A 16,881-nucleotide genomic window follows, 5' to 3' on the forward strand; every position below is an offset into this window, starting at 1 on the left:
TTATCTCCAACCAGCCTCTTCAGATCTTATATCTCTAATCTCCTAATTTTTTTGATCCCTGACATTTGAGAACTGATCTTTGTTTTGGCACCCATCCATGTCCTATGTAACTCCATTTCTTCTGTGTCTATGCCATTTTGGTTGACATAGACAATTCTATTATTTTCCGATGACACTATTATGCCCTTCAGAACTCTTATCATAAATATCTTCTTGAATAAAACAGCAACTTTTAAAATCACATTATTGTTAGTAACTCACCCAAAATTTCCTGGAACCTTTTCAGTTTGGTTTATAGTCTTCACATGGAACAGAAACACTTACCTATTGTCACAAAGCTCTGCTGTGGTTGTTATAATGGTGAAGCGTCTTTTGCTGATATTTTTATGTTGTACGACATTTTATAATGTCCATGCCATCATTTTGCAGCAACTCTCTGTTTCTCACCCAAATCACATGTGGTACAAGTATATCTTAGCTGAGGCCACTGTTTATTGATGTAATGCTCGCCTAATGACAGGGCAATTCAACCCAGTCTCCTGAGCTTCCGCTTTTAATTAGTTGGATCTAACACAGGACAGTGTGTAGATGTAATACAAATATTAAAGCAGTTGTGTTGCAAAGGTCATGAGGATATGGGCAATAAAGACTCAGAAAGTAAGAAGATGAAGGGAAAATATTGACAAATGGTGAATTCCTCAGAGAAATTTAAATGCCACTCATGATACAGAAAAAAGCAAAAAGCAAATATAAATTGTTACCATACAAGAGAATAAACACAAAAAACCTCCAAATCTCTTCCTCTTCTGTTTTCAAGAAATACAGAACCAAATAGTGACAGTTTCCAAAATCTTGCTTGTAGGGTAAAAAGGACTTTGAATGTAAAACAAAATCACCCAAAAGAAACTGAATATCATTCCAATAATGAATGCCAAGACCTTGTTACTTTTTAAAAGAGCTAACTATTTTCCCAACTCAATCCCCATAACTCTTGTTATTCTCCCTTTCAGCTACTTCCTCTCTGAAAGTGGTAGTTAAATCTATTTCCAGCATCTTAAGTCTACTTGTGGTAAGATTTTAAAATAATTATTTACTAGAGAAAATTAATACAATTTTAAAAAGATGGAGACTCTATTGTCAGACTCCTGCTGGGTCATTTGAAGTGTATTGCATGATCTCATCCAAGAAAAACCACAAATGGACTGGAAAGCCAAAAAATAATCGCTGCTCCAACTGGAATGTGTGGATCCTTGATGAGTATAGGATGAATATGTGAGCTAGAAAAGTCTGACAATATTCACAATGTTGGCTCACATTTCAAAAATGGTGAAAAATTAGAGGCAGCCAAGTGTCCATTAAACTGTTCACTATGGAAGAAACAATGTTTTCAAAAAAAGGAAAAATGGGAGGAAAATAGTCTATTAGAGAGTAAATAAATTCAGGCATTCTTACTTTCACGATATATTTTGGAAATTAAAACAGAGTAATTTCAGAGGAACATGTTTATCTGGAGATGCAGGAGTTAAGTGCATTAACAATTAAATCTGTAAAACTAACTAGAGTGGATTAATTTTCACTTTGCAATATTACTGTTATATCACAAAATGAAAATTAATCTACTATAGTCAGTAGTCAGTATATTTAAGAAAATTGATTAAATAAACAGAGCAATATGATTGCCAATTTACATACAAGCATAACATATACATTGGCATTTTTAAGTAATGTTCTGCAGTTCCACAATAAGAATAGGTCACATTTATAGGTAAAAGAGTAATTAAGCCAATGTAAGTAAGATTATTGTGTTAGCACTGAATCTCAGCTTTCAATGTAAATTTTATATTGTTGGAAATATGATTCACTTTCTTCATCTCAATGTCACATAATGCTAAAAACAAAGTTAATAGGTGGGGGAACCTGCCTTATGAGCACACGTATTTTTCTTCTAGTTCTCTGCTTTAATTGCATTTTATACAGAATTTGGACTAGAAGTGGTAAGTGCCTGTTGCATCTCATTTGGTAACAAGAAAGACTATGGTCTAGATTTGCTGGATTGTGGCATCAAAATCATCTTTAATTCCTTGTTATTTTTGAGAGACAACTGGAGATTTAATCAGAGAGTGGATGGGCTGCCTCTCTGGGGTAAAAAAAACTTCAAACTTCAAAGTAAATTTATTATTAAAGTATTAAACCATGAGATTCATTTTCTTGCAGGCATTTAAAGAGAGAAGAAAAAGAATTTATAAAAAAAGCATGTAAACAAAGACTGACAAACAACCAATGTGCAAAGACAAACTGCAATTAAAAATAATACTGAAAATAAGAGTTGTAAAAAGCCCTTGAAAGTGAGTCATAGAACGTTCAGCGTTACGGTGAGTGAGTTATAAATGCCAGTTCAGGAGCCCATTGGTTGTAGGGTAATAATTGTTACTGAACCAGGCGGTGTGTCTAACTTTAAGTTTCTGTGCCTTCTGCCTGAAGGTAGTAATGAGATGACAACATGGCCTGGATGGTGGAGGTCTCTGATGATGGATGCTGCTTTCTCCAGGAGCGTTCCATGTCAATGGTGGGGAGGGGCTGCATTGTGTCTATCACTTTCTGTAGCCTTTTCTGTTCAAGTGACAAACAACTGTTAGGATCCTTTCAGTAGTTCTGAAATTCTATAACTCTTGACAAACAATAGAAGATAAAAGAAGTTGAAGAAAAAAATGATAGGCTCTGATTAGTAATGGAATAGAACGTTTGCAGTCTCTAGCCATCTGATTATTTGAAAGGATTGTTATCATTGTCACATGTTTTATTTCATGGGTCTTAATGCACCTTCCCAAATGTAATAGTCCTTGTGTTCTTCATACCTACTAAAGAGCACTGGCTCCTTTAAAATTTTCGTTAATTGCTTTGTTGCTTATAACAATCCTCCAACATCTCTGAGCTGCTCCAAATGAGGCCTGTTGACAATCTCTAATTTCATTATTGGTATTCAGCTGCTTAGACCATAAGCTCTGGAAATGTCTCCCATAAAGTATAATTCATCTTGCTCTCAACTATTTCACGATTTGCATCCTCTTATTAAGACCAGCAATAATCCTTCACGGATTGATAATCAGCTTTGCTCAAGTTCCACAATGCTTTAAAAATTGCTCTGATTGATAAATGCATAAAGTACTCCTTTTTTATTCAACTGTTTCAATAGCTCCATTTAATATCAGAGAATGTATATAATGTACGAGGGGTGATTGATAAGTTCGTGGCCTAAGGTAGAAGGAGTCAATTTCAGAAAACCTAGCACATTTATTTTTCAACATAGTCCCCTCCTACATTTACACACTTAGTCCAGCGGTCGTGGAGCATACGGATCCTGGACCTCCAGAAAGTGTCCACAGATGGGTGATTGATAAGTTTGTGGCCTAAGGTAGAAGGCGATGAGTTATACAGTTCTTGTTACATGCACATGCAGTTCAACTCTTTCAGTGATTATGTAGAAAGTTTGAAGTTAATATCTCATCTCCTTCTACCTTCAGCCACAAACTTATCAATCACCCCTGCTGTGGATCACTTTCTGGAGGTCCAAGACATCGACTTCTACAAAGAAGGGATCCGTTTGCTCCACGATCGCTGGACTAAGTGTGTAAATGTAGGAGGGGACTATGTTGAAAAATAAATGTGCAAGGTTTTCTAAAATTGACTCCTTCTACCTTAGGCCACGAACTTATCAATCACCCCTTGTACAACCTGAAATTCTTGCTTTTCGCGGACATCCACGAAAACTTCAGAGGAGTACCCCAAGGAATGGGCAACAATAAAACTGTTAGAACCCCAAAGCCCCCTTCTCCCCCCACGCACAAGCAGCAGCAAAGTATCAACCCTCCCCCATTCATTTCAGCAAAAGCATCAGTGCCAACCACCCACCAATCAAGCAATAGCAAAGCCCCCAATGGAGACCATGGTCTGCAGTATAACAAAAACTAATTGTTCACCTGACATTCGACATGCCACAGGCTCTCTCTCTCCCTAATAAAGGGGCAGAGAGGTGTCATACAGCAAAAAGGGAGATCAATAAAAACAACTCACAGATTATGATGTTAAAGTCAGCTGCATCACTTTTTTGTTGTGTTCTCTGACTTGAGAATTAACAGTAAACTCACCTCCAACAAGAGAAAGGGTATTTTGCTGAGTACAGAGACCTCCAACAGCTGATCCGCTGTTCCCAATATTTTGTTTTTTATTCTAATTTGCTCCTCCCAACAAAATCATACTTCAAGTACAGGTATCACTGTTATTTTGCTCTCTACAAAAATGAGCACATTGTATTAATCTTGTTTGACTTCTGTTGTAGTCATGGCACACTTCAGCACTGAAACAAGCCCTTCAGACCATCTATTCCATGCCAAACTACTATACTGCCCAATCTCATTGACCATACCTCCCCATCCATGTACCTACCCAAATTTCTCTTAAATGTTGAAATTGACCTGAAGAACTCTGATTTTGACCCGAAATGGAGTTTCAAACTCTATGTAAAATCTAATGACAGCCAGCTATCTCTGCTTCAGTTCACTCATTTCCGCCATTTTTGGAGTTGACAAATTAATTATAATTGGCAACAGTGTTTCTCTGGCACTTGTTTTAATCCAAGGGCATGATAGATATGGGAGTATAAACATGAATGTGCCTGTACTGTTGGCAATGTGACCAACTCTGCAGTTATATCACAATCATATTCTCAGTTAATACATTACTTGGAAATCAATAGTTACTTCCGTAGGGCCAAGTCTACATACAGCATGTTAGTAACATTTAAATTACGGCTCGATGAACAGGTTACCAATCATCACACGTTCCTTGGAGGCCAAGGTTCACCCCATGAACTGACAGACATCTGTAATGAGACTTTTTAAAAATTCAGTTTTGTAGCAACTTATGGAATTGCTATTACTTTATTTACTTCAATGGACGGGCTTTAGCTCTTTAAAGTTATTATAGCCAAGGGTGGTAGTGGGGATAAGCTCCCACTACCTATTAAATGCTGCCAATGGTGCGTGTCTCAAATAGCCACTGACAACCAAGCCCAGTTCCTGGTCTTCACCCAGCAGAACGATTTCTACTGACAGAAGGGCAGGTTACTGGTGCCTTTAAACCAGTCGCTTTGGGCAGATGGGGCTTGTTTGCTGTGGATGGCGGCTCATCTAGAAGGAAAACTCTGATCTCAACCTCTGCTGCCTTACAGCTATACCCACTCATGGGGAAGGTCTTGGGAGTAAATCCTGAAGAAAAATCTGTATCTGGAGTCCCAATGTTGAGTCAACTACATTGAGTTCAACACTCACAAAATGCTGGAGGAACTCAGCAGGTCGGGCAGCATCCGTGGAAATGATCAGTCAACGTTTCGGGCTGGAACCCTTCGTCGGGACTGTAGAGGGAAGGGGCAGAGGCCCTATAAATAAGGTGGGGGGAGGGTAGGAAGGAGAAGGCTGGTAGGTTTCAGCTGAAAAACCAGTAAGGGGGCAGAGTGAAACCCGACGCAGATTGGGGGACCGCTCATATACCGTCTAAGTAGTCTCCAGCCCCTTGGTATGAACATAGAATTCTCCAACTTCCAGTAATTCCCTCCACCTCCCTTCCCCTATCCCCATTTCACTCTGCCTCCTCCCCCAGCTGCCTATCACCTCCCTCATGGTTCCGCCTCCTTCTACTACCCATTGTGTTTTCCCCTATTCCATCTTCACCTTTCCTGTCTATCACCTCCCTGCTTCCCCTCCCCCACCCCTTTATCTTTCCCCTTACTGGTTTTTCACCTGGAACCTACCGGCCTTCTCCTTCCCACCCTTCCCCCACCTTCTTTATAGGGCCTCTGCCCCTTCCCCCTACAGTCCTGACGAAGGGTTCCGGCCCAAAACGTTGACTGATCCACGGATGCTGCCCGACCTGCTGAGTTCCTCCAGCGTGTTGTGAGTGTTGCTTTGACCCCAGCATCTGCAGATTATCTTGTGTATGAGTTCAACACTGACTGGCAACTCCTGCTATGCCACTACAGCCAAACTGTATCGGTCTCTGCTGTCTCTTTGGATTCATCAGCTGTGTGTAGAGGGGGAGCCTGCTACATGGGCATCAGCTTGCTTTCCATATTGTACTGTCCTGGCTTGGGTATCACATACACAGCTGGGACACAATATCCATAGTCGATCACGACAATGGAGTGCCTCAAGACTCAAGAAGGATGGGATTTATTTATATAGAAAAGGAAGCAACTGTATTTTATCTGAAAGATTGCTACAAACAGAAGTTAATATGTTTATGTGATAAACATCCCACGATGCTTCACATGCTTGACATCTAAACAGAAGGGAAAACCAGGGGCAATGATCAAGAACATGACTAAAGAGGCCAGATTGAAGGAAAAAAACACAGTAAATAAAGAGAGATATAAAGATTTAAGAAAAGTATTCAACCCTATGGATCTTCCAGTGGTGGAAGAGGCAACACTGCTGATGTTCGAGTTATTAAGTTCGGAGGCCCGAACTGGAGAGATGAAGACATTTTGGTGTGTTCTAGGTTCAGAGATAGCAACAGAGAGGGAAAGGGCTGTCGGATTTGAAAATCAGGGCAAGAATTTGAAAACTGAAGGGTTGCTTAAATGGGAGCCACCGCGAATCAACAAATGTAAAAACAGACACAGCAACGACGAAGGGTCTCGGCCCGAAACGTCGACTGTACCTCTTCCTAGAGATGCTGCCTGGCCGGCTGTGTTCACCAGCAACTTTGATGTGCGTTGTTTGAATTTCCAGCATCTGCAGAATTCCTGGTGTTTACAGCAATGTGTCGACCCTGTTCCGACCGAGTTTCTACCTCAGTGCTACCTCCTGTGTAAACTCATTCTCTCGATTACCCTTATTACATCTGAAAGTCAATCGGCCAATTCCTTGTGCGCCTCCACAAATTCTAAATATTTCTGCTCATCCCCAACCTGTATTGTTGATTCCTGGACTTTGTACAGTGATCTCTATAGTTCTGGTCATTCCTGGGCGAAGAACATCCTCAAATCTGCCCCACCAAGCCCCCTGAGAATCTTGGGTTATTCCGACTTTATACAAGTTGAGTCATAGGTATCGTTATGAGACTGCCTTAAGTTCATTGGGACGACCGCACTTCGCCACGCTATGGTTAACTCTAGATCTTACTGCTTCTGTTTTGTTATGATCCTAACTCTGACTGTCAAACTCGCAGACTACACCTGTAGAGTAAGGAGTGCCACCAATTCCTCCCACCCCAGGGGCCGCTGTCCATTGCCTAACATCACATTCTCAGGGCGCCGTCTAATCACAAGAAGCGCTCGTCGTCAGGGCGTATAGGTCTCTCCGAGGATTCCGATTGGTTTGAGTCAGCGGCACTTCGCGGAGCTCGTGCCTTTCCATCATCGCTTCGTATGACCGATCGCGGAATTTCATTGGCTAGCGAAGACAAACGAGGAGGGGAAGGGCAATTCGAGGCTGACGGACAGTTTCCCCGTCGCTGTCAGTCAACCGAACTTGATAAGCACCTTAAGCAACACCCACCCTCACCAATTGGCCGAGAGCGCAGCTAGAGTGACGCTAATGTCTTCGACTCTTTCTGTGAATGGTTACTCCCTAAAGTCAATCATAACGCCCCGGCACCAAGTTAGATTGACCAAGAGGTTACAGCTGCAGTAAGAGGGAGAAAGAGCCAGGCAAAAAAATAGTACAAAGACAGCCGAGTGAATTAGGGAGGGGTTTTAACCGTTTTAATTTGGGTAAGAACACTGCTTCCCCCCCAGAAATCGTTTTAATTTTTTATCGTCTGATAAATGAGATGCGAATGGGCTTTTAAAGTCTGAAAAAGATAAGCCGAGAAATTAAAAGAAAAAAATTACCTCAGGATTGAATTGAACTGAAGGATCCGCCATGGCAGGAACCACCACCACCACCACCACCATCATCATCACCACCACCATCCTGCATTGAGCTCAGTCAAGATCAATGTGGAGTTCTGAAATTATTCAGATTTATTTCTGGCGATTCGTTTTATAAGACGAATAGAAAAAAATATACACAACTAATTTGTCTGGGAAAAATTTACGCGATGAAACCTGGTGGACAGGATTAAAATTAAGAAAGAGGGGAAAGAAACTAAAGGATCATAGAAGAGTCTTTAAAAAATATATGTTTGAAAAATTAGATGTCGCTTTAAAGTAATCATGAGTGGTCGACCCAGGACAACGTCTTTTGCTGAGAGCTGCAAACCTGTGCAGCAGCCGTCTGCTTTTGGGAGCATGAAAGTCAGCAGTAAGTACATTTTAACGAAATGATTTTCTTTATTTTTTAGCTTCATCATCTTGGAAATATTATCAATCGAACGAATAATCGATTTCGTGATCAATATTATGTTGATTAATTGGGTAGCATGCTATGTTAATTTAGAAAAATAAAGACTGGCCTGGTTTGGCCTGGTCTGCCTCCGATCATAAAGATTTCTGATCCCAAGCCCATTATTCATATACATTTTATTTCCTTCTATTTAAAATCTGTACAGAAGTTTAATTCGTTCAACGATGAATTGAAACTAGTAGTAGACTTTTTCTTTTAACTTGGTGAACAATTAGAGTTCCATTAACATTGATGTCCATTTCACATTTCTCATTATTCCTAAAGCTGTTGGAATGGATTTCTGACATTGCTGACGGGTAGAGGGGAGGCAAGTATTAGAATAACTTTATTGAACAACCAATCAATTTTGACCATTTTGATGATCCATTTTCAGGTTTTGCTACATCTACATGTCTACTAGATTGATTAGAACATCAATAACTTAATAAATTATTAAGAATTTGATAATCATGTGCCATTCAGTTCTTTTAATCAACTATTATTTGAGTTGATTTATTTCAGTGAGTTACCATTTGAAATATAGTATTTTTGGTTAAGTTTGAGTTTTGTTTGATATATTAACTAGGTTTTACATTGCAAGCATGTTAAGTTTAAGGAATTTCTCATTTTATTTGAGAAAACACAATGTATTGTAAGGACATATTAGTAAGTTATTACACTAATTTTCTGCAATTCACCATTTCACCATTTTTGTTAACTGAGTAAAAGAGAATTTAATAAAAAGTTGACTACTTTGATGAAGCATCATTGGTAGTATGATATCCATGCTGTATATGTGCAACCCACATATTCCCCATCAAGAATGTTAAGGAAACATTTGAAGCTTATGTGAGGAGTGGGTTGAAAAATTGAAAAGTTGAAAATTGAAAAGTTGTAAAATTTCACCAGTTCATATTGTTTCATAATATTTTTATAAGTAAGGCTTTATCTCTGATTTCATATGTCCAGAAACGGATAAAAATCTAGTTTTTCAATGTCGCTGAGTTAAATAAACCAAGAGACAAGCTAGATCCATGGTCTATGTTAGTTTATAATCTTGACCAAGAAGCTACTGTATGACTGTTATGTGATGTGGGGGAAAATAGCTAAGTCTTATGCTACTGATTTGGTTTCCTGTAATCCTTTTTGTAAGTACTTTTAGCATTTTGACTTCAAATCTGATATCAACAGAGCATAGTTGACACCATTGCTCCTTCCCCAACTCCTTTATTTCCCTCATTTTTTTTTCCTTTAAGGAGTTGCTTTGCTTTCCTAAAACCTCCAGTGGCAATCAGAGAAATGCACAAACCAACATGTCTCAAACTGTCCTTTCAATGAAGCACTTGTGATCAGTGAGTCTGATGTACAAACGGTTATGCTTGTTTAGTATTTGGGTACAGTTTTTGAAACATGAATTTGCTACCCATTTTTCAGAAATTGCTAATAGCTAATTGATAAGACAATGTAAAATGTGCTATTAATAAAGATTTTCATACATATTTATCAAATGGGGCCTGTTTAACTTCATTTTTAAGAAATAGTAATCACTCAGTGTAAATTTGTTTATTATAAGTTATAATAAAATGTGTATCTCACCTTATTTCTCTTTTACTGGAATATAAGCAAGAAAGAGGAGGTTATGCTGATTCTTAAATCTTTTAAGCTGTTTGAACCTGCCTCAATTCATTTAATAGATTTTGTGTATTTTTTTGTTGCAGAACCAATGAAACTAAAAAAAAGGTTGAGTTTCCAGTTATCTGTTTCTTTATCAAAGGAACAGCCAAATATTATCTTTAGGGTAAACACAGTTAACTTAATGAGGCATATTAGAGTATTACTGTTTTTAGTTAAAAACAGTTTTGAAGAAAATGTTATTTAATTCATCATTTCCAGTAGGATTAAGCAATACAAATGCAAAGGTCGGAGGTTGATTGTGGATTTCTGTTGAATGTTCCGATGTTTGGCGATGCAGTTGCCATTAGAGCTTCCAGATTGACCAAGCTTCCGGGTCTTAATCATTCTGCATGAATCCAGTTCACTCTTTCTGGAGGTGCATATGCAAGGATGAAATTGCACTATATCACTTCTTAGATGGCGCCCGGTGGTCTGGAAGCAGGAGTAAAACAAATGGCCATGAATGTGTTGGAACTGAGTAGAAATTTGGAAGTTAGTAATATTAAATATAATGCTACTATTTTAAAATGGTATTTCAGTTGGCAAATCAGTTATGCTTGTATTCAGTTAATTGCCATGTCTTCAGAAGTTTGCAAATACTGCTGTACTTCAAGTATTTTCTGTACAATTCATTGGATCAACTTTCACTTGACATCTTGTAGTTCATGTTAGTAACATGTATGTGCAAAAATGACAAGCGCTCAATGTTTCAATTCATTGTTTATTTTTACAAACTTCCATTACCTTTCTGTTAAGTAGTTTTATTGGGATTCTTGTCTACAGATTAATTTGGTTTTAAAGTGGTTGGCTAATTTCATTTGAAATTTAACATGATTTAAAACAGATTAATAACAAGTGTGGTGGTAATTGAATATTCTAATGCTTTTGTCTTGAGAAAAAAATGAACTTTCCTTTCTATTGCCATTGAATGACCTTTACTTAAAAGTCCATGAACTTGGATATTAGGTAAGAAGATCATTTTAAGCTTTCATGGCTTACTCGGTTAGATAATTTCAGAGGACATTTTTAAATTGTTGGATACTTAGGTTCTGCTTCATTGAAGGTAGTCATTATCTGATGTGTGGTGAAAATATTACTTGGTACTTACAGCCTAGCCTGAATGTTCAATAGAATTTGTTGCATGTGGGCATGAGCTGCTCTTGTTACCCAAGGAAATATGAATGGAAAAGGGTGTTGTGATGAACTTTGACATTCCAGATCTGAAAAAAATGGAAGGAAGTTGAAGCAAGTGAAAATGGAAGGAGCTTCAAGGAACTTGTGCAGAAGTACCCTAAGTCTGAGATAATTAGGATCCAACCACCAGTATTATCTTTATGGCAGCCATAAAGACATTGGGTGGAAAGTTCGAGTAAAAGAATATTTGTAAAATCATTAGGACTCATTATGTCTGTCCTTGTTGAAAAAGAGCAATCTTGACTAATCCAACATTTAAGCGCTTGGTCACAACACTTAAAGTATATATCTAAGTACTTTTAAAATGTGATGATCATCTTTGCCGTTACTGTTTCACATGATGAGTTCAAGATCCTTATCATCCTCTGGTAAATATTCTTTCCTTTGTTTTCTTTCTAATTCTAATAAACTTAAGAGCATAGGTTTAAAATAATTAAACCCCTTGTGAAAGGAAATGGTCCTTCCAACTTGTACTTTTTTTGTCCTTGATTCTTATACACCTCAATCACATCTCTCTGAGGTTGTTAAAAATAAATCAATACCTGCTGATCGAATCTTCTAACTATGATCTTCCAGACTTGGAAATGCCCTCACAAGTTTGTATTACCCCGTTTCCAGTACACTGACATCTTTCCTGCAATGTGGTTACCAAACTTCGTGCTTTATGCAGTTCTGGCACAAACATTATGCTTTTATGTTCAATCTATTGGCTAGTAAAGGAAAGCATTCTGTTTGCCTTGTTACTGTGCCTATTTTAAAAAAAGGTATTCACCTCCTTTGGAAGTTTTCATGTTTTATTGTTTTACAACATTGAATCCCGGTGGATTTAATTTGGCTTTTTTGACTGTGATCAACAGAAAAAGACTTTTGTGTCAAAGTGAAAACAGATCTCGAGAAAGTGATCTAAATTAATCACAAATATAAAACACAAAATAATTGATTGCATAAGTATTCACCCCCTGTCCCCCCTTAAAATATGACATAGCAAATCATTACTGGTGTAGCCACTTGGTTTTAGAAGTTACATAATTAGTTAAATGGAGATCAACTGTGTGCAGGCAAGTAGTTTCAATTGATTGTAGCAAAAATACACCTGTATCTGGAAGGTTCAACTGCTGGTAAGTCTGTATCCTGGCAAAAACTGCACTATGAAGACAAAAGAACACTCCAAACAACGCCACAAAAAGGTTATTGAAAAGCACATCTGGAGATGGATACAAGAAAATGTCCAAGTCACTGAATATCCCTTGGAGTACAGTTAAGTCAGTCATCAAGAGATGGAAAGAACATGGCACAGCTGAATATCTGCCTAGTGCAGGCCATCCTCAAAAATTGAATGACTGTGCAAGAAGGTTTCCAGTGAGGGAGACCACCTAGAGACCTATGACCATGCTGGAAGAGTTGCAAGCTGAAGCTGAGATGGGAGGGACTGCACATACAACAAACTGTTACCTGGGTGCTTCATCAGTCACAGATTTATGGGAGAGTGGCAAAGAGAAAGCCACCGTTGGGGGGGAAAAACACAGATAAAATTCTGGCTAGAGTTTGCCAGAAGGCATGTGGGAGACACTGAAGTCAGCTGGAAGAAGGTTCTTTGGTCTGATTAAACTAAAATTGAGCCAAACACTGCACATAATCAAAATCACACCATCCCTGCCATGAAGCATGGTGGTGGCTGCATCATGTTGTGGGGATGCTTCAGTGTAGTAGGCCCTGGAAGACTTGTGAAGGTAGGGGGTAAAGTGAATGCAGCAAAATATAGGGAAATCCTGGAGGAAAATCTGATGCAGTCTGCAAGAGAACTGTGATTTGGGAGAATAACCCCAAGCATAAAGCTAAAGCTATACATGAATAGCTTAAAAGTTAATGTCCTGGAGTGGCCAAGTCAGAGTCCAGACCTCAATACAATTGGGAATTTGCGGCTGGCCATGAAAAGGGCTGTTCACTCACAATCTCCGTGCAATCTGACAGAGCTTGAACAGTTTTGTAAAGAAGAATGGAGGGAAAAATGCAGTGTCCAGATGTGAAAAGCTGATAAGAGATCTATCCCCATAGACTATTGGGCTGTAATTGCTGCCTAAGGTGCTTCTACTAAATACTGATTTAAAGAGGGTGAATACTTATGCAATCAATTTTTTCGTATTTTATATTTGTAATTAACTTTGACCAATTGTAGAAATTTGTTATTTCTTTGACACGAAAGAATCTTTTCTGTTGATCAGTGTCAAAAAAGCCAGATTAAATCCACGGTGATCTAATGTTGCAAAACAATAAAACGTGAAAACTTAAAACTAATTAGCTTATTAACTTGCTCTGATAATGTGTCTATGGACAAGCTTTCCGACGTCCTTTTGTTCTTTCATATTTCTCAATTGCTTTCATCTATTGTATATTTCCTTGATTTGTACCTCTACATTGCATTTCCTTGCATAATTTTTGATTAAGTTCCACATACCACTTTTCTATCCAACTGACCAGACTATGTAGAGTCCAAGAATTTGCAGCTGAACAATGGGCCCTTTTTCCCAACACAAACTTACTGAGCATTTTGTCCAAATAATAATCCCATTTACCCACAATAGGGCCATGACCATCTATCTGTTGCCTATTTAAGTCATATAAATGTACAGTGTAGACAGGCCCTTCAGCACACTGCATCTATGCTGACTAGCATGCCTATCTATACTAATCCTACTTTCCTGCACGAATTCCATTTCCCCTTATGCCTTGTTTGTTCAAGTACCTGCTCAGATATTGTTTAAATGTTATTACCGTTTCCATCTCCTGCACCCCTTCTGGCATCTCATTTCAGGTACCATCTACTCTGTATGAAACATTTACATTTCTGATCTGTAGCCCTCCTCTATCTTGGTTTAAACCTTTGCCTTCTACAACTTAGACACTTATGCTATGGGAAGCGTATTCTGGCTATCTATATCTCTCATAATTTTATTTTATGTGTCCTCTCAGCCTCTTTTGCTCTATGGAAAACAGACTCAGCCCATATAGTCTTTCCATATAACTCAAGTCCTTGAACATTTTTGTTCGGCAACATTCTTGTGAATCTTTCCTGAAGCTTCTCTAGCATAATCAAGTTTCCTATAGTGTGGCAATCCAAGCACAACCTAACTCAAAATTTTGTACATCTGTAACATGATGCTCTAACCAATGAATGCAGGCTTGCCAGATGCCACCTTTGCCCTACCTATCTGCATTGCAACTTTCAGGGATCATGTGTTGTACCCCTAAGACCATTCCACTTAACTACACTCACCAGAGCCCTGTCATCAGTTGGCACTTATCAGAGTAAAAACTGGTATTTGCACAGTTTGTTGTCTTTTGTCCTCTGGTTGAGTGCCCAGGTTGCTGTGGTCTTCATTTGATTCTATTATAATTATTCTATTGTGGATTTATTGAGTATGCTCATAAGAAAATGAACCCCAGGGTTGTATATGGTGACATGTATGTACTTTGATCAAAAAATTACTTTGAACTTTTAAATGATAAGACCCAGTTGTGGCGTGCCAAAAGATATTTAAACAAGTTCATAGATGGGAAAGGTTTAGAGCAGTGTTTCCCAACCCTTTTTTTGGCCCAATGCCCCCCTAAAGTACTTCCATACTTGCCAACACTCCTTCCCGCCCCCCAAAAGCACCTTCATACTTGCCAACGCCCCTCTTAGGCATGATATATTATCCAGTTCTCCCATGAGACAAGTTATTATGCGTTAAATTTTTATTTGTTTTTAAACTTAGCTTACACAGTACCTAATGCACTGTATAGGAGCTTCGCTATCAATGTGATCCTTGAGCTTGATGGTTTTTAGCAAGAGTTGAAATATCTGGTTCAAGTTCTGACAGCAAAAGCCTTAAGTTCTCGTACATAACAATGTCTAAGCAGTTTCTGTTTTTTGTGAGTATGTGGTTCACTGCACTGAAGCCTCTTTCAACAAGGTAGGAGGATGGAAATACAATGAAGAGCAGTTTGGCTCTTCTCCAAAGACCAGGAAACTTCATATGACATAGTCACATATCACAAAAGCTGATTTTTTTTTTTAAAAGCGTTTTTTGCTGCTTCATCGTTCTAAATTTCGATAATTTCTTCTTGCAAGCTCTCCCTTCCACCTTGCAAAGAAATGGGTTAATTACTCGTTCTGTAATTTCTAGATCATTCAAATCCTTGAATCGATTCTGAGAATCCTTCTTAAGTGACTGCAGATGTAAGCAATACTCTTGCAAATCACCGTTCTGATAGAGAGCACCATGCTTTCCATACAGGGAAACTGAGAACATTCTTCTCCCAATGTTTTGCCTGTATATTTCCAATTTTCCAATAAAAATGGAAACTGCACTTTCTGCCTGAAATTCTCACTCTGCAGTTTCATATTTAGAATGTTCATTTTGTTATACAGGTCGGTATATCTCCACGTAGAAGTTCAATCTTTCTTCTCCCAAGTTCAAGTTGAGCAAAAATTCAAACATTGTGTCAAAAAGATCAAGAAACATTTTAAGCAGCAGCCTCTTGACAGCCAACACACTTCAGTGTGAAGAAGCAAGCATTCAAACGCTTCATCATTATCTTGCCATAACTGGTGAAATACTCTGCTATTTAATGGATGAGCTTTAATTTTGTTGTTAGCAGATATTACAAGAGTCACACTTGAAAAAAGTTGCTTGCTGAGGTTTTTGACTGCAAGATGTTGACAATGAATTACACAAAGAATTGCAAACAGACTTGGAATTTCTTTTTTTTTCATAAATGCCACTAAACCAGCCTGGCGACCTGTCATGTATGGTGCTCCATCTGTTGCACATGAAATCATGTTCCTAATTGGAAAATTTTTATCCTCAATATACATTTTGAGCTCATCGTAGATTGATTCACCGTTGATGTTTGTTTCTCTCTTTTTTAAAAAGAATCTCTTCATAAACTTTTCCATTTTTGATAAACCATACGTATGCCATTAGCAATGCCTTGTTTTCTCGCACAGTTGACTCATCCAGTTGTATCCCAAATTCTGTTTTTTTTGTAGCTCTGCATAGTTGATACTCAGTGTCTTCACTCACTTTGTCAATATGACGAGCTACAAAGCTATTACTTTAGAGGAATTGATTTTAAAATTCTGGTCTCCATTTTGAGAACAGTGGTGAGCTCTTCTGATACAGCAGGCATTATTAATCTTTCACCGATTGTTTGAGATTTTCCACACTGCTATCATTTTGAAAATGTTACAAGAAGCAATGAGACCATAATCAAGGTTGCTTTTAGCTTTCTTGGCAAATAACTGGAGTGTGCAAGGCTTTTCAAATGCTTCTTTCATCTTCTGGAACTGGATAATACCACAAGTAGCCTTTTCAGGGTGTCTTTTACGGAAGTGTTTGTGTATTGTTGATGATTTCTTGGCTTCATTAGACAGTACAGTATTACAGTGGAACTGGATAATACCATAAGTAGCCTTTTCAGGGTGTCTTTTACGGAAGTGTTTGTGTAATGTTGATGATTTCTTGGCTTCATTAGACAGTACAGTATTACAGTAGTACAGTGTTGCTGATCTGACATGAACAGAATAAAAGCATACTCCAGGTATGTAACATTGTATTGCCATCTCTAGTTTGTTTCTTAGCAGGATTAG

General features: G+C 38.3%; 1 protein-coding gene across 1 annotated transcript in view; it reads left to right on the forward strand.

Moving 5' to 3' along the window:
• Positions 1 to 7,658: 7,658 nt before the first annotated feature.
• Positions 7,659 to 16,881, forward strand: part of gsk3ba (glycogen synthase kinase 3 beta, genome duplicate a) — a 184,646-nt gene continuing 175,423 nt past the window's right edge. The window contains exon 1 of the mRNA XM_063050632.1: positions 7,659 to 8,300. Within this exon, the coding sequence (XP_062906702.1) occupies positions 8,213 to 8,300 (88 nt within the window). The 5' untranslated portion in view covers positions 7,659 to 8,212. The remainder of the gene's footprint in view (positions 8,301 to 16,881) is intronic.

Source organism: Mobula hypostoma, chromosome 6 (genome assembly GCF_963921235.1).
Source record: "Mobula hypostoma chromosome 6, sMobHyp1.1, whole genome shotgun sequence".
Classification (NCBI taxonomy): Eukaryota; Metazoa; Chordata; class Chondrichthyes; order Myliobatiformes; family Myliobatidae; genus Mobula; species Mobula hypostoma.